This window comes from Labrus bergylta, chromosome 9, assembly GCF_963930695.1.
Source record: "Labrus bergylta chromosome 9, fLabBer1.1, whole genome shotgun sequence".
Lineage (NCBI taxonomy): Eukaryota > Metazoa > Chordata > Actinopteri > Labriformes > Labridae > Labrus > Labrus bergylta.
Genome location: NC_089203.1, coordinates 29217818 through 29240054, shown reverse-complemented (window position 1 = coordinate 29240054; position 22237 = coordinate 29217818). Strand labels below are relative to the sequence as shown.

The 22237-nt window shown below is 42.8% G+C and overlaps 1 protein-coding gene across 7 annotated transcripts in view; it reads right to left on the bottom strand.

The window, feature by feature from the left end:
- Positions 1-22237, bottom strand: part of si:dkey-237h12.3 (teneurin-3) — a 182805-nt gene that overhangs the window by 15296 nt on the left and 145272 nt on the right. For 5 of the 7 annotated variants that reach the window (XM_020645072.3, XM_065958447.1, XM_065958448.1 and 2 more), the window contains 5 exons: positions 21523-21666; positions 9449-9698; positions 6082-6102; positions 2746-2978; positions 799-953 (listed from right to left, as the gene is read on the bottom strand). In XM_020645072.3, coding sequence (XP_020500728.2) covers positions 799-953; positions 2746-2978; positions 6082-6102; positions 9449-9698; positions 21523-21666 — 803 coding nt within the window. The remainder of the gene's footprint in view (positions 1-798; positions 954-2745; positions 2979-6081; positions 6103-9448; positions 9699-21522; positions 21667-22237) is intronic. The other 2 variants (XM_065958446.1, XM_065958450.1) reach the window with 1 other exon arrangement.

Genomic DNA, 22237 nt, shown 5'->3' with positions numbered 1-22237 from the left:
TCTTCTATTTAACATTGATTTAACCAGGGACTCCTGCTGAGATTAAAACTCTCCTTTTCTTAAAGTGCTCTGCTAAGACAATGTCACAGACTGACATCATAAAGCAGATAACAGAAAATATCTTATGAGCTCCAAAAAAAAAAAAGAAATCAAGCATATTGGATTACACAAGCAGAGATGCAATAAGAAGAGTAATTCAAAACATCCCACCCATGAAACAAACGCATCCCGCACTTTAAAAACCACCGGGGGTAATCTTAAACCATCAAGATAAGTGTGTCGTAATGATCTTATGCCAAACAATAAATGAATTACACTTAAACATCTAGTTCTAATATTCTTTTAAACAGCAGCCAAAGAGAGAGAGAGAGAGAGAGCAAGCATTTCCCGTTGCAGTAATTTAAATTCCCAGAGAGAGACCAGTGTTTTTGCAATTTCAAATTTAATTGCATAAGGATCCAGACTGACGGAGCAGCATGTAAAAAAAGGTCTTTTACTTTGCAGAGGGAAGAGTTTGGGAAAGTGTTAATCAAAATATTGCAATAAGGTACATTTAAAACATGCCCCTTCATGTCCTGCTCTCCCTGGAAAAACCTTAAAAATACAATATTGGATAAGACGAGTTATGCTGCATATGTAATGTATAAGCTGTTAAAGGCTGAATATCAATGATGAGTCATGGGTGTGGAAACTGGATGAGGGGTGGTGGGGGGGGCACAAGATGGCGCTGCAGCATGCTCTGTACGAGCTTGCAGGGCAGGGTTAACAACTGTCTGGCACTTGGGCGTCTCAAGTCACCTGATTTATGTCCATGCTGTTGTCGCAGGTCAGGGGGCGAGCAGACGTCAGGTCGTTGGAACCGAGGAAAGTGGACATGATTCCGTTCTGGTCCACCTTTCTGATTGTGGTGCCGTCAACAAAGTAAATCATGCCGTTCCTGTCCACGGCGATGCCTGTTGACAGCAAGTAAGAGGGGAGAAAAGATGAGACGGAGAGAGAGAAAGAAAGAAAAAAAAAGCCTTGTGATAGGAGCAAAACATGGCAGATATGCAGCATCTCTGGTTGCATGACTCAGTGGACAGAACACGATGGATACATGTGTCAAGCTTGGCTTCCCATTATTCAGGTCACTGCAAAAAGCACAGCAGTCAATAATTCATAGACTGCTTTTCTGGTATTAAATAATTTCTGAGGCAGAAGTGGGAAAGGCTGTATTCATACGGTATATATGCACTTGCCGCATCTTGTAACCCTCCTCCTCTCTAAAAAAAGGATGTGGGTGACAATGAGTGGTGAGTTTTTGTGTGTGGAGATTTTCTGAAATTTTTTTGGGGGGGACACAGGCAATCATCAACAATCTGCACACCATTTGAGAAATGAATGAGCGAGGGAGCGGAAATGACAGCTCCGGCCAATTTTTGATGAAAAAAAAAAAGGGGGTTGAAAGACAGGCAGTTGCCATGGTGACGACTGCGGACTAAATTGTCTCAATGATCGAGTGTCAGCTCAGAGTTTCTAAGTTGCAGCCGAGCCAGTTGTGGAGCTGCAATAACCATTTGTCCCAAACTGGGAAAATACATTAACAGGGCACGGCGGCCTCCACACTGCCTCCCTGTGTCACCGGGCTGCTTTATAGAGAACAGCACCTATGGGAGTCAATCATACCTCACATGCAGGGAGGACTATTTTTTCATTCTCCACATTGGTTTAAGCATGCTGCGGTACTGACTTTTATTCCAAAGACTGAAGGCAGCCCATCTTAGGTATAGGGAAAAGATTGCTTAGGTGCATTCAGGATTTCAGAATGTTTTGAATAAAGCTTCACTTTCAGTTTTTCCCCCTCAGAGTACGATTTCTTTTTCAATGAAGCCTTTAAAAGCTTCTATGGAAGGTGAGTGGTTTGGTTTGACCTGTGGCTAGGTCTGCACAAGATTGCTTTCTGCTAAAACATTGACGAGCCCAGGGAGCTCATGGTGAATCTTTGGAAGCCCGGCTATTTGACGGTCTGAGAGCCTCAGACGGATGAAAAGTGTCACATTTGAGCAGATTTGACCAAATGTCTGAGGGGAGAAAAAAAAAAACAGAAAAAAAACAGGAGCCATCTGCTGTTTCTTCTCTGGTCTCGGCTTCCACCCACTCCGTCATTAGAGTCGCTCCCTCAGATTGCCTTCACATGAGCCTTTATCACCCAGCCGAAGCTGAGCTATTGCAGTTTGGCATTCAGAGCGGGCAACGACTCGCACACAACAATTCATCTTGGCCTTTTCATCCAGAGGACTTTATGGAAAAGTGAGCAATCCAAGCACAAATGGCACAAATGGCCATGTGCTATTTGAATGTGGGCTACCTGTTGTGCATAGTGGGTAATAGCTTTTTGGGTAGCTTTTACTTTAAGCTTTAGATGCCTGTAGACTTAACTTACACCAGAGCGGCTTGAGAAAACAAAATAACTTTTATGGAAGTATACAAAATAATTTATGCATTATACTCCTGGAGGATCCATCAACAACTTCTTGTTGTAGCACACCAGCTGTATTGATTTAAGCTGACAGGCTTACTGACACCAACACATGACCCATGTCTCAAATAAATCCAATAAAATCAGAGAGCGTGTTGCGTTGGCACTGATCCAAATGGTGCACATAGATTTTAATTCCGCCATTGTTCCCCCCTGTCTTAGAAACCCATCAGCGTGTCCCGCCCCTCCATCTGAGAAACGACATCTTCATTAGTTAGTAACTGTACCTTTGGGTCCAGTGAGAGAGGCCTCTGGAGCTTTGCCTCCGTCACCACAGTGGTTCTCGTCAAAGGGCAGGCAGTGCTCTCCGGTCCCCGCCACCACCTCTGCGTTCGACTGCATGTCCTTGGTCCCGGTTAAGATTTTGGGTCGGTAGATCCGTCTGGAGTTGGTGTCTGACACGTAGAGCTGGCCGCTCACCGGATCAGTAGCCAGGTAATAGCGGTGGGCCGGGTTGTTACTGCATCCGAGACAGAAAAACTCAGTTATGAAAACTACAACTTCACTTTATTTCTGTGAATACCCTCCAGAGTGATGCCATGGATTTAAGTGAAATGGCATCAGGGGGACCTTGTTCACACTATTCAGTTTCAAATTGCATTAATAGAAATGGCAGAAAGTGAATGCAGATTGTTAATCAGGTTATACTCCGAGCATTTAAGCAGTCATTAAGGATGTTGTTTGGTGAAACGCACGCCACAGTGCCCAATTAGGTGCAACTGTTTCTTCCAATCAAGTTGTAGCTTAACATATAAACCTTATCATCAACCTCAAACAAGGAGCTATAATTGTCTTTTATGTGGCTAATGAACTGAAGAAGAAAATAATGTCCTTCTTAATGTTTTGAAAAAAAAAAGACCTGCAGCAGGAAAAATTGAAAGTGGAGCCTTTGTGAGTGAAAAAAAAAGAAAAGACAGATTGTGAGACAGCAGAGGTTGAAGGGATGGAAGTCAAACAGAATTTAACAGGATACCACTGCAGACGGCTTACAGCTTACAAAGCAAAATATGACAACTTATGTGCTGGATCCCCCGGTTGGGAAAAGCCTTTTAGAAATACCAGAAACGACTTGATTGTGTTAACAACTAATGGGAAGCATCGTGCGTCGCTCATTTGCATTAATGGTTCTTAATGGATCTTAACCTTTTTGTATCAGGCATGGCAGATCACAGATTTTGCAACACATGATTGACTGTTAGTTAAACAAATACAAATTTAATTAGCAAGCCAATTAAATTAATCGTTTTCTGTGATGGTCCCTTTTTAAACTAATTCAAAACACAGAGAAACGATCGAGTTAAAGTGCTCCAATAAGGCCGAGTTGACACATAGCAGGTGCTTAAGTGTCATTAAAGAGCAAAAAACAGAGGCAGTTAACATGAAAAATTGCTCACTCCACCCTCAACTCATAAACACGGGCATCTCTGCTCGTGCTCCATGCTTAATGGGACCTCAGTCAATACCGGTTGGCTTTTTGAAAGCGGGGTAATGTGACGGCAAAAGAAATGCGGCGATGAAACATCTTTGTGAAATGATGGAGATGGAGTCGTAAAAAATGTGACAGCCAATTATGAGTTAAAGTAAAAATGATCAAAATGAGAGACTGAGATCAAGTATTCAGCGAGACGTTCATGAGTGACTCTTTCTTTTACAGCACAGTTAACCCTTCATGGATGGACACAACAAGTGACTCTAACAAAAGTCCAGCAGAACAGTCCTGCAAAAACGAGTACCTTTGTGAAGCTAATTATGTTGAACCAAAGGTGTAGTGAGTTTAGAGGCATTATTCATTTGACTAATTTCTGGATTTATTTTTCGGCTTTTATTGGAGAGTCAGGACAGAGTCTGATATTGGAGGGGGGGTGACATGGGGGAGAGGGACCACCTGCTTCCCAATTGGACTCATTTCTAATACTTTGTTAATCTTCCCACTCTGACCATATCCTCATATCTCTTTCTTTCTGCAGTCTCACCACCACATCAGTCAGTGACTCTTGCTCTTTTTTGTTTGACGTACATTTTCAAAAACTTTCCTCTCAAATCTTCTAAATCCATCATGAGTGTCCCATCATGGCCCATCCGTCCCATGGTGCTCTATAGCGCAGGTGCTGATCATCTCCTGATCGCACAACCACAATGTCCTGTCCTGGTAGCTGGCAGTGCCTAGCAGGCAACAATTAGTCGCCTCCAAATGATCCATCATTTCATAAATCCAGTCCAAACACAAGATCTGGAGTTTGCTTCTACAAAGTGAAACTTAAATAGAGAGGTAAACCTAAACAGACAAGGGTGGATAATGATAAGCCAGATAAGCCCACATGCACATCTAAGTAACATGTCATGCTAACCTGTGTGCCAACCAAGCTGACGTTATTGCTCCTGACAGATTAAAAAACCATTACCTGCACACTGACGCTAACATAAAAGAAAAAGCCCAGTGGACATATTTAAACCACTCACTCTTCTATTCCACATGCAGTCTAAGGAAACAGTTTACACACTTCTTTTGAAACAAGCGTCGAGACTATGCACTTCTGGTTCTGTTTTCTAATATTCTTCCGGTCCTTCTCAGGCCTCAAGTCTGTTTTTTTTTTCTTCGGTTCAGATCAAAGAAAAACCTTTGAGGTGTAAACCATTCTGAGTTCACAAAAACAAACCTTAAAGGGAAACATGCGTCTTGGTGGACTGACGGTGACCCGGACATCAGAGCTACATGGCACCTTTTCGGAGCAGAATCAAAAACAAAGTTTATATTCTGGTGTCACAGATAACAAGTCGGGTGCTGCTGCACTTCACTTTACAGCTTTAATGTCTCTTCTGTGGTGGTCGTGTGAGAGGGGGAAAGCGCTCGGACACTGGCATTGATCAAAACGCTGCTGCCATCTAAAAATAGATGAAGGATGAGAGAATGCATCCTGAAGCAAAAGCAAGAAGGTGGAAACTTCTGCTGCTGCTGCTGCTGCTGCTGCCGTCAGCGGACAAACAGATTTAAAAGATTCACACAGAAGTCTTGTACATATTCTCTTCTCAGCAGGGACACCGCCTTGAGCGCCGACTTAACGTAGCTGTTTTCACTTTTATGTGTGGTTGCATCTCTTTCTCTTATGATCCGGTTAATTAAGAACAACCTTAATTGCCGTCTATCTTCTCTTTGATCTGCTGCGGTTGACGCCATTTTTGAACACAAAGCAGTCGTGTGAACTCCCTCTGGATTACAACATGTCACAGTAGATGTAACTAAGAGCTTCACAATGGTACCGCTTACCGCAGCGATTTGACTTTTCTGCTTTAAATGTCACATCTAGAAATACTTACATTTTGTGAAAAGGTTGCAGTGTTTTTTGCTGCTGCGATGTCATCAGTAGTTACATCGCACATATCCAAACAAACCTCTTGTTTTAGACGTAATCAAGCTGTGATTGGTGTGCTGAAATGAACGGTAATCACGGGGGCTAAAAGGCGACTGTGAAAGAGAGAGTCATCAGAGCTCCAATGGAAGGATGGTACAGATGGTGATGTATGGAGAATAGTTAAAGAAGCATGCAGTCAGACTGAACACCTACCTGTGTCTAAAGTCTTTATTTCTATGACGGGAGCAGAAGAAATAAGAGAGGGAAAAAGAATCCAGAGAATGAAATAGGTACATCTTTAAAGGATACTTTGACTTCTCATTGTCAAGGCTGTTCTTTGCCCGATCACTCTTATTGTCAAAGGACTTAAAGGCTCTTTTTTTTCTTGCCTTAAGCCGTGTTATCCTCTTTGAAACCACAAGGAGTAAGTGCCAAGAAGGACTCAATAATTTAGCTTAAAATGCACAGCCTCTTTTTTTTTTTTCACCACTCACAGTATTAAGTGAAGGAAGAGAAAAAAAAAACACAAAAACAGCCGAGATGCAGAAAGTCAAAAAGTATCCCCTTGAAGAATCAACACAGCCGCTGGAGAAAAGTCTCAGGCGATGACAAAATGATGTTTGGCAGAAAGTGGAGGAGCGGGGCACCGTGGCCGAGAGTTGAAACCCCACAGAGAGCAGGATGTGTACTCCCCGTCTTCATGAAGCCCCGTCCTACTTTACCACTGGTTCTTCCCAATTTGACCGCTGGTATTGAAATATTGATTCTGCCACTTGTTGGATTGGCCACTGAAGCCAGAAATCTAAATACAGACTAACAGCGGCTGAAAGGGAATCCCGTATGGATTTAAACTCTTATAAAAACAAGCATGCATCACACGTACTGAAAATTGAAACCACCCTGGTCTTTAAATGTTTGAAAAAGACGAACATTACGTCTAAAATCAGTAAGTATTTAGCAAGCAACAGACACGAGAAGAAATAGAAATAAAGCCTCGACATCAGCACAAAGTAGCGACGAATATAAGCCTAAAAATATCCTCAGTGTGTCCTTTATGTCAGACTCGATTCCATTTAGCCAACACTACGAGTCCTTTTAGTAGTGTGTTGTGTTTTTCACCTTGTTAACAGAGCAAAACAGTTGCTTGGAGACACAAACCGTTTCTAAAACCATTATTTATCTTGGGAAAAAAAGGGTTTGCTGAGCATGCATTCTCTTCTACAGCAAGCCGCCTGCGTCCCATTCACACCGCTAGGAATGCAATTTCTTTTCTTTTCTTTTCTTTTCTATTTATTTTGGGGCTTTTTATGCTCTTTATTCTGGAGATAGGACGGAGGAGCGAGGCAGAAAGCAGGGAGAGAGAGAGAGAGTGAAGAACGACTTATGGAAAGGAGCCACAGGTCGGCCTCCCACTGGAAAAGCGAAAAGCAACAGGGCACGTTACTAGGTGACCACTATTTTGACAATAGTCGGGAAAATAGCTAATTTTTGGATGCACAGTATTTTTGTATCTGTCCACTATTCAGAAGAAAGCCCTGATCTTCCTTCTGCTGAGGAGGAGGAGACAAGCAGCACAGAATGAGAGGGTGTGTGTTCATGAGATCCTCAGAGCGGCACGACAGGATTTGGGTTACTTTAGGTTCGTCCAGGAGCTGCAGCGCTATAACGACCTCTTCACGTCGCACATTTCTGCTGCTGTTTTAAACACACCTGGTACGCCCAAACTGTTGGACATTTCTTTCCAACTTACAGATTTCTCGCCGATGTCGCAGGTTTTCTGTAAACTAGAGCTCAGGAAAGTGGAACACCGTTTGTTGTGATCTGATCTTCTTTCCTATTGGACGCAAAAGATGACGTCACAAAGCGCCTTGTGAAAATGTTTTAACTTCAGCACAGTGCAAGATCGTTAAGTGAGACCTGGCGCTGTGCTCAGCTCGGCGGGGAGCAGATCAGTCTAACATGGAGCTAAAAAGGCCCTTAAGGCCTCTGTTAGGCTACTGGCGCTGCAAGGACTGCAATTTATTTCATCATCGATTCATTTGCTGAATATTTAGACAGTTAATGTATTAGATGTTACGTCTAAAAAATGTCAAAAAAGTTGTTAAAAAAAGTTTCATCCGGAATTTCCTGCATTGTCAATTTCAGAGAGCTTGTTTTTCTCCAACCAGTCCAAAAAAACCAAACTCTTTATTTACTCCAATTAATGACCAAAAAGAGAAAAATCTTGCAAAGCTGGAATCAACTATTTCTTGACATTGTTGGTTGGACAATGACTGAAAAGATAAAAAAAAGTGCGGCTTAATTTTCTGTTGCTTAACTGATCTAAAAAAAAAGGTTCTTTCCTGCAGCCCTGCAAACTTCCCAAACATCCACCCGGTTAACTTTAACACTAACATCCTAACCACTTCAAGAATAACGACCTGCCTAAACCGTGGCGACCTCCGTCCTCTACCGTCACATCTCATATGTTTGTCATCTACGCCTCTCCTGAAGGATGAATTGGCCAAATGTACATTAAGTCAACATCTGCCACTTTGAAACACGCCAACTGGCCGAATCAGAGTCCTTGCTGACAGAAGCCAACTTGGCACAAGGGCGTAAATCATCCCAATTACACGCTGAAGACAGGAAGTCTTTCCTAATTATGGAGATGGATAGGGAAAAGATTTCTCATTTCTGTGGGTAAAGGAGAGACGTGTGTGACTGAAGGTCTGTCGACCATGAATTTCAAGTCCTCCTCCACACCGAGGAGGAAATGTAGCATGTGGGATCCAAAATGTACAACAGCTCATATTTGAATGTTTTCACATTTTAAAGCCCCACGTGAAGGAGTTTAAGAATCTCGGGGTCGTGTTCAGGAGTGAGGGGAGGGTGGACTGTGGGAGTAAGGCCACCGGGGTGAAAGTGAAAGTTCCTCACAGGAGATTTACGGGCGCATTGAGTACATTGAATGCTTTTTTTGTTTTAATTCCAGTTTGAAATGCAATAAAAATTCAGTCTCATCTCTTGATCATCATTTGTCCTTTCATCTTTCTTTTACATGAAATTGAATGGACTTTGGAATTTGTACAATTTGCTTAAAGGCTTTATATGTGATTTTTTCATCCAGCAGAAACCAAAACAACTTGTGCTGCATTGTTGTGTTAGCATGCTAATGCTATTGATCTTTATTCTGCTCGTATCTTCACAAATTTACCTGGAATGAGCGTGATCTAGAAACACAGTTAAGCAGTGAGTACAGTATGTTATTCTTCTTTTCTCTAGTCCCTCAATTAAACAACTTTTAGGGGGGAGTCAGCCGGCGATGTAAACAAAGTGAAGATAGGACTCTGAAAACTCTGAAAACATCACAGACAGTGGGACTCGGGTGTTACACCCATTGTAGACAGTCATGACTCACAGAGTTATTTTCAGAGGATAAACTTGATTTCTATTATATTTATAAGTGTGAAAAATCACATATAAAGCCTTAAAGGAACCGAAATAAAGAATCAACAGTGAAAAAAACCCACATCTACTTTCCTTTTAATTAAGAAACCATGTTGAAACAAATATTCAGACCAAAGAGCCCCGCTCGTACCTGAGCTCCATGATACTTGTCACGTTGCCAGACGGGTAGATTCGTCGGATGTAGTTGAAATCTCCGACGTACAGACTTCCGTCGATGCCCCATGCCAGAGCCACAGGTGCTAACAGCTTGTTTCCGAGCGCCTGTCCATTACAGCTGGGACACGAGATGCTTCTGCGCCGCCCGTTCCCCATGACGGTGGAGACCACAGGGGGCTGGAGGGAGATGAACTGGTTCTCCCCGCTGCCTTTGTAAAGAATGCCTGGGAAAAAACAAACAGCAGTTATCTGCGGGTGTGAAAGCATAATTGGTGTTGTCACTGGTAGCCGATTCCTGACTCATTATTTATCCTTGATTTAACGAGGAAGGCTCTCAGGAGAGATATCCTTCTTTCTTTTTTTGTTGCCAGTCCAACATTAAACACTCAGAGAAGAAGGAAACACACTTTCTTTACAAAAACAATAAAGAACATATTTAAGAAACAGTTCGACATTTGGGGAAAATATTCTTGATTTATTTTTTGCCCAGAGTCAGACGGAAAAAAAACAACTTTCATCCTTGTGAAATATAAAGCTGGAGCTAACAGCTTGCTGCACATACTGACCGACAGCAAGAGGGCACAGCTAGCCTAGCTTCATTTTAAATCATGCCATTCTTATTAATGGCACAGTATGTACATTCCACCACCAGGGGGCTCTCAATCAAACCACAACAAATAACAAAAGATGACGTCGAGGCTGGCGGGGAATCATGGGAGTGATTCTCTCTGCCTACACCCCCAATGAAAACAAACTCTGAGTTGACTGTAGTCATGACGACCGGCTGAAACCGACCTGAGGAAGAGAATATGTTTACAGACGAGCTGATGTATCAGAGTATAATTTACATGACCTTTTTCTTTTATCACAGCAGCACAAACAGCAACAGTACGGCAGCTTTCAGTAGCAGCTCACGCTTCCTCATGCAGCGGTCTTTGATGTAACATCCACGTTTCCACGGCAACGATAAACATGGCAGCTCAGTCACAGCGGCTCAGGCACGTCCCTCTACAACTACTGAATTACGGATTTATCTGGTTTTGAAAACTGTTGGAAAAATTTGAGGTCATGTAAGAACTCAACAAAAAATACACAACATGAGTTTAGTACATTTTAATTAATATAGTCCGTCTTTATTCTGAACTCAGTTATATGTTGGAACCATTTCTTTTCAAGTACTCGTAGACTTTTTGTTAAACTTGACAAACATCCTTGACCCCAGATGTCGAATGACTCTTTTAAGAAAGACACAGAAGAAAGAAAAATCGCTTTGCCTTTCTCTAAATGAATATTATTAAAAAATAAATCAATAAGTTTAAATCACTCTAACTTGCGAATTCTCACATGCACAGAGCGAGTCATTACTAAGTGAACTACATGTGGCTTTATGCAAAGATCTATTAAAACATTTATTTCCCTCAGGTTCTCTTCTTTCACACAGTGTGCAGCCGCTGACTCAGGTTACTGCAGGAGAACTTTAATTACAGAAGCTCAGAACGAAAAGGTTAAAGTAAGGTAAACACCTCGTTTTCATGAAAAGGTTTCACAGCAAAGGTTAAATGTGCGGTGTGTTTCATAAACAGTTTAAAGAGTTATCTTTGACTAAAGCCTCATCTAACATGGCTGCAAATAACGCAATAAGTAATAACCTCCGAACATTCAAGACTCTTTATTTCTATCTTTATTTGGGGCGGCTGTGGCTCAGTTGGTAGAGTCAGTCGGGGGGGAAAGGTCGGGGGTTTGTCTCCAGCTCCTGCAGCTACATGTCCGATGTGTCCTTGGGCAAGACACTTAACCTCAAGTTGCTCCTGCTGCTTCATCAGCGGTGTATGAATGGATTAGTTACTTCTGATGGTCTTTTTCCACAGCAGCCTCTACCATCAGTGTGTGAATGTGCCTTGAGTAGACGTGTGAAATGTGTTTAAAATGGGTGATTTTAATTTAACTGAAGGTAAGAAATGACTTTGTGTTTGTTGGTGATTTTAGAGTCTGTTGGCGCCATACGTCAAAATGTGTTTGTGACCCCTCAAACCATCCCCATCATTTCTTCCAGTGTCCTGCCGCTTACTCCTCTTCCTCTCTTCTTTAACTACCAGACAGATAATTCCTCTTCATGTTCCGTCAGTGACTTTCATTGACAAACTACTTTTTGTTTGTTACAGGAACAATGCATGAGCTGCTTAGCAGGCGGTGACTGTCATCCCCACAACCACCGCCGTCCTCCTTCATGCACGGCCTGCTCCGACCTCCACCTCAACGGGGAGGAAGTGTGGACAACAGGAACGCCAGGAATACAAAGGAGAAATCCTTCCTGCATATTATCTCATCTCCCACTATCACATTTATCTTAACGAGTACGGTTCTCTCTTTTGTAAAGCATCTCGAGATAACACGTTTTGGCGCTTTACAAATATTGTTTGATTGATTGATTGTGCAAAACTGTTGACCTCCGAGCGGGCGGCCCGGGTTTGAATCCGACCCGTGGCTCCTTTCTCGCATCTCATTCCCCACTCTCTCTCTCCCCCTGATATCTGACTCTGTCCACTGTCCTATCCCCAAAGAAAAGAAAAAGACCCAAAATAAACCTAAAAAAAACCGAGAGACTGTAAACACAACCACAGTGAGCCACACCTGATTTACAGAGCGTACGTCTTCACAGAGGACTCAACGTATTTGGTGAGTCACTACAATTAATATTAATTATCACTATAACAAGAAGCAGATAGAGCTGACTTTTCAGGGGAGGGGGGTTCAGATACAGTGGGACTCTCTTCAAAGGGGGAAAAAAATCACATCAAAGGGAAGAAGTGCACGCTTGAAGCCCCTTAATTATTCACATCCAACAACTTGTTTGAGTTCACACACTGCCTGTGTCCTAATTAGAGGATCTACGGCACCACTGAACGGCCACATAATGTCGTCCTCCCACAGCGTCGTCCCGTAAGACATCGTCATCCTGCATGTTATGTGAAATCGAGCGTGCGGGCCAGCGCGGGCTTGTCCCCTCCTCTGATTAGTTCCTTTCAGCGGTTTAATTGATTGAAGGGCAAATTCAAATGAAGGCACGGTCCGACGAGACTCCTGACAGGACGATCTGACCAATCCGTCTTTTGTATCCCAGAGCATTTTACACACGAGTCTCTAACAAAGACAAATAGGTCCGTGGGACTGCTTTATGCGTGACGCCGTCAAACGCACGACCTTGGGACTTTAATTGAACTGTGATCCAATGCGTCGGGATCGCTGGATGAAAACACACGATGCAAAATAAAATAATGAAGAAGCTTTGAAATCCGAGTAGAATTTGAATGTGTGTTTGTGTAATAGCTCCTTAGTATTCCCGGGGAAGACAAAGACGCCTCTAATATCCAGCAGCCTAATGTGCTGTGTAGGACATGGATCACTTGCAGCAGTGCAGCTGCCTCACATTTTGGCTGACGTTCAGATTTATACAAGAAAAAGAAACATTTAATGCCGAGGTCATTTTGGCATGCCGCCGCCGCCGCTGCTGCTGCAGTCCTCTCCATTTACACTTCCATCATAGTTTACTGTACACACAAGTCTTAGCATAGGCTATTAGACAGCGTAATGGAACGGCTTAAATACAACAATCAATCAACCAACAACCCCCCACAATGCACGGCATGCTCAGTATGGACACTGTATATGTCACTTTCATTTCCTCCTACCACCACAACTTTTCCCTGCCGCTACGTGAGGCAGCTTAAGAGTGAGCGAGCAAGATTAGAGTTCAGTTTTCTCCCCCTCAAGGACACTTGGTCATGACACATTACTGCTGATGACTGTTGCAAAGGATCAAGCCTTGTGACGTCTCAGCTGGAGTGCAGCGATGATGGGAGTTTGGTTTGAGACTGTTTGAAGCCCCGAGGCTGAACGGAGGGAAGAGGGGGACGACTCCTACAGTGTCCAGACTAGTCATTGAGTATTCTTATACTTTTATTTTGCATGTTTTAATGTCACTGTGTTCCTGTTCCGAAGGCAAGAGTTTTGGTGACAAAAAGAAGAAGCTACAGCTTTTAGGAACACAATTTAAAGTTTGGCAAAGTTTTCACTTTCCACTTTGCACACAAGCAGTTCTCCCTCAAAGTCAAAGTTGAAGTATGACAGCTGAAAGGATCAACCATTAGGGAAGTGTCTGCCCATTGATTATTTAATGAATGTGTGGAGGCATGTTTGAGTTTTCAGCAGGAAAGAAAAGAATCACTGTGCATCAGAGGTGTCAAAAGCACACACACACACACACACACACACACACACACACACACACACACACACACACACACACACACACACACACACACACACACACACACACACACACACACACACACACACACACACACACACACACACACACACACACACACACACACACACACACACACACACACACACACACACACACACACACACACACACACACACACACACACACACGTTCTTTTACTCGAGTTGAAGATCAGATATTCTGGTACTAAAGGTTGTTCAAGTGAAATGTCTGATTCATCTCCTTAACTGAACTGACAACTTCTACTGTCACTTTCGGTGCAGAGACAACTGCACCTCATGATGTGTGTGGAACATTATTAAAACTTTAAGAGGTCAAAAACTTCCAGCAACATGTTTTTAGACTTAAAGGGTTTTTCACACTTGCAGAAAGCTCCTGAAAAACTCCTGAGATTTCCAGGTGCAGCTGTCCTCCTGAACTTATCGAGATATTTAGTGCAGAGAGCAGATGTGAAAACGGGTTTGATACATGTTTTTGTTCTCCATGCACCTTGGAAGATTGTGAAGTTGTGCCAGACAACCGTAATCTGCTTCTACAAAGACTATTAAACAGAAATCTTGTAACTTCAAAAATACAACCTACTAGCAAACAATAAAACATCTCTGCTTTCAAGTGTCTCTCTCCTGTTTGTTTCATATTGACACTCGGCAGATGAGGCTATTGATCTTTGTTATTGATCCCGGTAACATTATGAAAAAGCTACTGTGATTCATCATTGATTAGCCGTAGGCTACAGCATGTACTGTATGCACTTTCATTAGCATGTGCTATTTCTGACTGGTTGAAACATACAGCCTTCAGTGTTACATGATTGCTCTCATTATTGCTCTGATTCAATTCCTCCACAGAGAAACGCGCTCACTGTGGAGCCTACGGGCAGTTTTGTCCCACTGTTATTAGCAAAGCTACTTAGCTAGCCATGCTACGTCTGTGTAGGCTATCCTGGTCCCTGATTGGCCAACATGTCTCGTAATAAGCAACCTAACTTTTGGTCAATCTAGGAACAGGTAAAGTGGCAGAGTTAAAGGCTTTAAATGTGATTTTTCACACTTAAATATAATAGAAATCAAGCATCTCCTCTGAAAATAACTCTGTGAGTCATGACTGTCTACAGCCGGCTGACTCCTCCCCTCACGTATAAAAGTTGTTTAATTGAGGGACTAGAGAAAAGAAGAATAACATACTGTACTCACTGCTTAACTGTGTTTCTAGATCACGCTCATTTCAGGTAAATTTACATGCAGTGTGAAGATACCAGCATAATAAAGATCGCTAGCATTAGCATGCTAACACAACAATGCAGCACAAGTTGTTTTGGTTTCATGCTGGTGCTCAAGGGCGACATCTGCTGGATGAAAAAAACGCATATAAAGCCTTTAAGCTTCCTGGCAAACAGCTACAAAGCACCCACCTGTCTGTCAACTCAGACACTCCCACAGATTTAAGCACAGCTCTTAGCATTAATGTATTCAAGAGTTAGAAACAAAGTCATTCCCAGTGTGTGTACCAATAAATAAACGAGGTATTCAGATGAAAATCGTCTTCGTACCGGGCTCTTATCAGGTTTAATTCTGCTGTAATCCTGAGCATTTTAACATGGGTGTTAATGAGGCTTCCTGGGCTTTCGGCAGTAGCCTCAAGTGGACACTTAAGGAACTGCACTTTTCTGCACTTCTTGCACTAAGCTTCATTTTTCCACACTGGTATGCCGCTTGGTAAAGGTAAAACATTGTCAGAAAATAAATAATCAAGTACAGAGCAGACAACTACAATCTTACCTTTGATATCAGGTATTTGTACTTTATTACTTTCTACCCTTGGTGTAGGGAACAAGTCTTAGCATCTCTTCTCTCTGTTGCTCCAGATCGCTCCACAGCTGCTCCATCCAGCAAGAACACAGCCCGTAATGTAATGTAGCTGCACATCAAGCTGCTCTTAGTACATTATTTAACTCCCAGACACAGTAGGGATCCGACAGTAAAAAGCAATTTGAAATACATTGAAATGACTCTGAAATATGTCAGTGAATGTAAGTGTCGAGTCGTGGAACAAAAAAAGAAGGCCATACTTTGGTTCAGAAAATACGGCAGGAGCAAAAAAACAGAAAGACGGGTCCATACTTAGCAAGCTGAAGAAATTGTTGCTCTTCTTTTTTTCTTCCACATACTCTGCCGACATTCTGTACATAGATGAGACAAATCCTCACCACACCGTCTAAAACTAAAAGTCCATCTTTCCAACGCCTCTGACTACACATTTTACTCATTAAAGACCGGCTTCTAAATTGATTCCTGTCTCAGAGTCATTAAAGAAGGTAATTATGTGGTTGATAAAAAGGCTAATTTGAGTCATGTAATGTACTCAGAAGAAAATGCTTTAAAGCTAACATCACAGCTCCCAAGATGATTAATGGTACAAATGCAAGGCCGAGCCTCCGTACCTGATAAAAAAAGAAAAAAAAAAAGAAAAAGTGGAGCACCCAGAGCAATGTCACCTTGGTGACACTCAGAGAGTAGAGAGATTGGTTAGGGGGAGGAGTGGGAGAGTGTCTTAATTGCACCCTGTCCTTCTTTGTTCTCCTTTGCACCGTGTCGTTCTCTAAGATACCACCCCGGCTCCCTCTGATCCACGATGATGGAGGCTAAATGTGAGCAGGGAAAAAAAAAAAAAAAAATCTCAGTACTTCGAATGCATCAAGTGTGCGAGATGTACAGTAAGTACACTCCAAGACTCTGAGCTGCTGAACTCTGCAGGCTGTGTCAAATAAGACTCAACTATGCTCCCCTAAGATAGAAACAAGCTGCAGATTGAGAGGAAGGCATTTCCACTTGTAATGAAGAAAGGGAGGGGCAGGAGGACACGACTAAAAGCACAGACACCAGCAATTTTGCCTTATCTAGCACGACAGGCTCTGGAGCGGAGGCAACGAGAGGGAGACGGCTTTTTTTGCTCAGGTCGCTTTGCCACAAACGAAGAGAGAAAAAAGGTCTCAGACGTTCCGAGTGGTGTTAAATAAAACAGACGTTGTGACTGTGGAGGACCGGCGCTCGCTAACGTGTTGGTGCGAAGACATTTGTCAAGGTTTCACAGCATTAAAGAATCAATACTGGAGCAGCATCGAAAAGCGAATTGTCATATTTGAATTCATCTCCGTGCCAACCGAAGATATCGAGCCGCATTCCTCATCCAGAAAAAAAAACACATGTGGGAACATTAATCTCAAATGTCAAAAAGTGGCTGAATGCACGACTGAATAATTCAGTTTGGATCGAGAACATTTGACGGGTTAAACCCGGGTGCCTCCTGACGACCTCTGTGGTTACACTTTATAAGAGTGAGGGGTAACAGCAGATGAGATTTCAAAGAGGGGTTAGGATCTTTTTGATGTGAACACAGAGTAAACTAGCATGCCATGTCGCTAACAAAAACATTTCACAGTGTAGAGAAGCTCGCTGTGTTTGGGTTGAGCTAATAGGATTGTTACATGAATCCCCTTTTGGCAAATTGGTTAAGCTCCTGTCAGACAGGGGAAAAGAGACAGAACAACACAAGTTTGCTCAACTTTTTATTTTTTTGGGGAATATTTTAAATTAAGTAAGACTTTGCCGTTTATTTCAGGGGGCTGCCGCTGTAATCGGACGTTTGTGTGGAGCCTGGAGGATGCTGCGGTGTTAGCTGCAGAGGAGAAACTCGACACCATCTGGTTATTGTTTCATTTCTGTCATCAATGTTTCCATGTGGAAGAACATCCCTGCACGTGATGCTTTTTTTCATGCTCAGTAACATCCAATTTTCGGATAAATCCAGACGCGTAGCACAGCTCAGTGTAATAAAGGCTGCAGCACGCATTAGCATATCACACGCCGTGCACCTATCTGTTGATCACAAACGCATCTCACAACAACTACAACTCCAACTGTGATGCCGACACAGTGACGGCTTTCGGAGATGGCTTTGCTATACTTCGAGACAGGTGGGATGAAACGCGACACACCGGCAGCAGTCAAGCTGGAGGCATATTGCAGCGTTCTCCCGCACACTTCACAAAACTCCACGTTTTGGATGGCTTGACAGATTGGGTTCGTCGACGGGCCCCTGTGTCTGTTCTTTTAATGCTCCACAAAAAGAGAAGCAGGACAAAGTAGCATCAAGGTTTGAACAAAGCGAAGGAAGACTCGGTTTTCAGAAAAAATGCCTCTGTGACATGTTTTTAACAACCCGCATCCGACAAAAGCCGGATTGTGCACATCTTAAAGATGTGAGGAGAGTGTTATACATGCAGGAAAAACATGGCTGATGTTACTGTGCAATCCCACTGAGTGTTGTAGGATGAAAAAGTGTTGCCCCTGCCAATTGCGGGGGCACATGGTAGGATGCTATGAAAGACTTCATCAAGACGGAGGAAGCATGCAGCTCTAGTTAAACAAACATTCCTCTTTTTAAAAAACAGACAGTTGCCAAAATGTCTTGGAATAACATCTGAAGGTTTTGTGCAGCTCGATGGACCTGGTCAAAGAGACAGCGAGTCCAGATTTATACATCTGTGCCGGGCATTTGCAAGGGAGAAGTAAAAGACGCTCTGTAACTCCAGCGGGGCTCGTAGCAGCCTCCTCATAAAAGATACTACACATCCGGGCTGCGGAGATATACCACACAGAGACCACAGGGACTGTGAACGGTCAGCCCAGAGCTTGCATTTCCTCCTATGTGTTCTCATTCCCCCAGACGAGATGAAAAGAATACAAGCAGCAATTCAAATTCAATATCAGCAGCATGAATAAATAAAGCTGCAGTCTATTTCCATGCACAATTAGCTGCATGCACATTTTAATGTTGTGCTGTTAAACCATTGAGCCTCATTAACCTCTTCGACCTCAGCAGACCTTACACTACAGCTGTTTATTCACAGTCACACACCCAGGTCATGTTTTTAAGGGGGGAGTTTGCAGAGTTTTGCAGCATCTGGCTTTGCACAGTTTGAAAGAAAATGAATTTTTACTTTCAAGGAATTTCCCTCGTCCTCTGCTCAGAATCTCAATGCACGAGCGACACAGTCATTACCGGCAACTTTAAAGCGTCGCAGACTAAAAACGATGATAGCTGCTGGTTGATGGTTAACATGTTACTTTGCTCACCTACTGCTGCATTTGTACACTTTTGCTGCCTTTTGAGGAATTGACTTTATTTTTGCACGCCAACAGAAGGAGGAAGGAGTGAGGAGTGATACTCCTACCTGTGAGGTGAACAGTACGAGCCCTTATTGAGTGGGAGTGGGCGTACAATACAACTCCAAAGAGACACCGCTGCTGCAGAAGGAATCGTTGGGCAGCGCTTGATGTTTTTTTATGCAGGGGATGTTGATAGAGGAACACTTTGTCTTAAAATTTAGATTCTGCACCACAAGAAGATAAATTTGCTCTTTTGAGCTCCATCTCCACGTTTAAATGAGAAATGTACGTCAGGCGTTTATCTCCCTCAGAGTGATGGGAATTCAGCTCATCTTGTCTTTACACAATGACCTCTAAAAAACTCATCAACAAAGACACTATTTCATTGAACATATTGTAATGCTCCTTCACTTCTTAGACCGACCCACACAAGCTGCAAATAAACATATCCGTTATGTGATTTTCTAGAAACTCAAAACGGAGACAGGAAAGACAGAGAACAACTGGTCTACAGATTCAATCAGATGTAATATTACCCCTGATTCATGTTTTGTCTGCTTTAATCAGAAGAAACATCAATCATAGCCACGGCGGGCAGCGATTTTCATCGCTTAGAAAACATACAAGAACGTCCTCGGACTCTGAGACTCAAAGACAGAAGGCTCTTGATACATCTAGTACGTTCTTTATCTGCAGGTACAATCACCGTCCTCTCAGCTGCATTCATAGATCAGGCAATCTGTTATGTATCTGTTTCGTTTCCAGTGAAATGAAAAAACACTCTACGATCATGTGGAAATCTAGACTGGTGAAACAGAGAGAGGAAGTAGTAATGTGCACATCATGTAGGTGCAGGGTCATCTGGAGCATCATTTAGGATGGTGATGATTGCTAAAAATGAATGGCGGTAAAGCTTCCTTGTTTAAAATGTTATTTAAGACGTTTTGAATATTTGACCAAACCTCCCATCATCGTGCCTCTCAGCCTCTTGGTGTTGAAATCCATATACATGGGTGTTGTTGCCCCACCTTCCTCCTTTGTTCTAAAATGATTACCTGAAGAAGACCTCAGGTGAAAATGTTGTGGTCAGTGTCCGATATCTAAATTGATGACATCCATCCACCTATGGACCCACCGGTCCACAAGTGTTTTAATGACTCCTTATCAGACGTGGAACTTGAATTTACTTTCTTGCTTACCAAATGTTCTGTGCCAGTCACTGTAAATATGACTTTTTTTCAATATGGCTGTTTTTACATAAAGATTTTGAATGAAATCAAATCAGTACCTAATGTTTATTAAAACCAGGCCTTACAAAGTTCAACTTCAACCTCTAAAGTCTGACTTACTCAGAGTCAGGATCGCGCGGTTTAATGTTCTTCCTGCTCATGCTTCACTTCTTATTGCTTGTTTGCGCTCATCTCCTCTTAGAGGTGCAGTTTTTCTGTTTGAATACGGGAATATAAAAAGTAGTTCTGGTTCTTGTTAATCCTGTTGGTATTGCATCCCAGCACACAGAAGCTTCTGGGCATTTTTCCTGAGGATGTCTAGCAGACGAATCTGACAAGGACGCACCTTGATCCATTACAAAGTGCAAAGGAGAGATATGATTGTTACACCTTCCAGTCTGAGCAGGACTTAATGAGTTGGATGAGTACATTTAAATTTGTAATAGCTGTTTTAGAAAAGAGCAGAGGGATTCATTAAAAACCCACTAACACAAATTCAACATGCAAAAAAAAACCCACCTCAAAACAACACAGCGTCAAACACAAACCCTGATCTGACAGTGTGAGACTAAGGACTCTGCTGAAGGCCACGAGTGTAACCTCGACTATTTCCATGATGAAAGGGCCACAAATTGTTTTGGACAACTGGAACAACGGAGTGGATTTAATGTCAAAACAGCCGCCTGGCAAACTGACAATGCACTCTACCCTGAGGCCTCCTTCTGATGATTGCAGTCGCATTACTGCCTGCACAGTTCTAACAAAACTACTGAATTCTCCAGATTATAAAAAAGCCACCTCTCCTGGAACTGTAACCCAGACCTACACTCAGTCCCTGTATGTATATCTGATAGTTTGGTGACTCACTCCCTTGTGTCTCTCTCTCTGCACCAGCCCGACAAAGACAAACTCATGTCCATTTATTGTACTTGGCGATTAAAAGCGATTCTGATTGATGGCAGAGCGAGAAATTAATGTAGTTTGTTAAAATTAATGCGAGAATTAAACATGACGCCTGTTCATCAAAAAGCCCCGAGCCTTCATGTGCGGGAAAAAAAAAAAAAGGCGGCCTTCTTCCTAAAAATAGCTGAGTGGTGTAGAATCACAGCGAGCCCCCTGCACCCCGGTGACACAGCTGCTGATTTATTCTGTCATTACCGTGAATAATCGGCCCTTCAAAACGCTCCTCTATTATCTGCAGATGGGATGACGAACCATATTTCATTTGGATTTCAAGTATTTATTGCGATGATTCTGGGTAAAGACCACCCGCCTGCAACCCCAAAGAGGCCCCACATGCACTCACAAACACCGTTCAGACGTAAAACGAGCGGTTTCTTACCGTTCTGAATATCCAGTATGTGGTGTTTGTCTAACATCCATCCTCCCATGTTGGACGCGTCCAGCTCGTAGCCTTGCAGCACGGCCGTCCTCTTCTCCCAGAGCACCACATCAAGGCAGGACTCGTACTCGTACCCCACCGACACTGAAAGCAATGATGTGCAGACATCCATGTGGTGAGCAAAGGTTGCAACCTCCCTTACCCGACACTTAGGGCGGCAATGAGGCCTGCAGCCGATAACGACATTCAGGACACTTCGAGGATGTGTTCTGTATTCTCTGGGCTCCGCTCTCTCGTTGACTGTGTCATTTTCTCCAGCTGGGATAATTTCAGCAGACCTGTGGGGGGGGGGTTCTGTTCCTCACCTGCACAGTTTATTTTTTTTATGTGCTCCCCCTCTCATTTGTCTGTTTTATCTAGTGTAAATGCAAATAAACTCGGAACAGCGTGTAAAGCGGCCTGAATTAGCAATAAACGATAAAGCGTCAGATGGTGCACATTATGGTAAATATTACAAACTCCCCAGCCATGAGTGAGTCCTGTTCATATTCAGAGCTGGAGCGGTCTAACATGCATCTTTTAAGAGAACATTCATCTGCGTTTTTTTTAGATTTTAGAAAATCTTCAAAAACCTTTTAAAGAGTGTTCCTGCATGATGCAATATAATGCTCAATCTCTCTCTAATTAAAATAATGAACGAGATATTCTGCGCTTT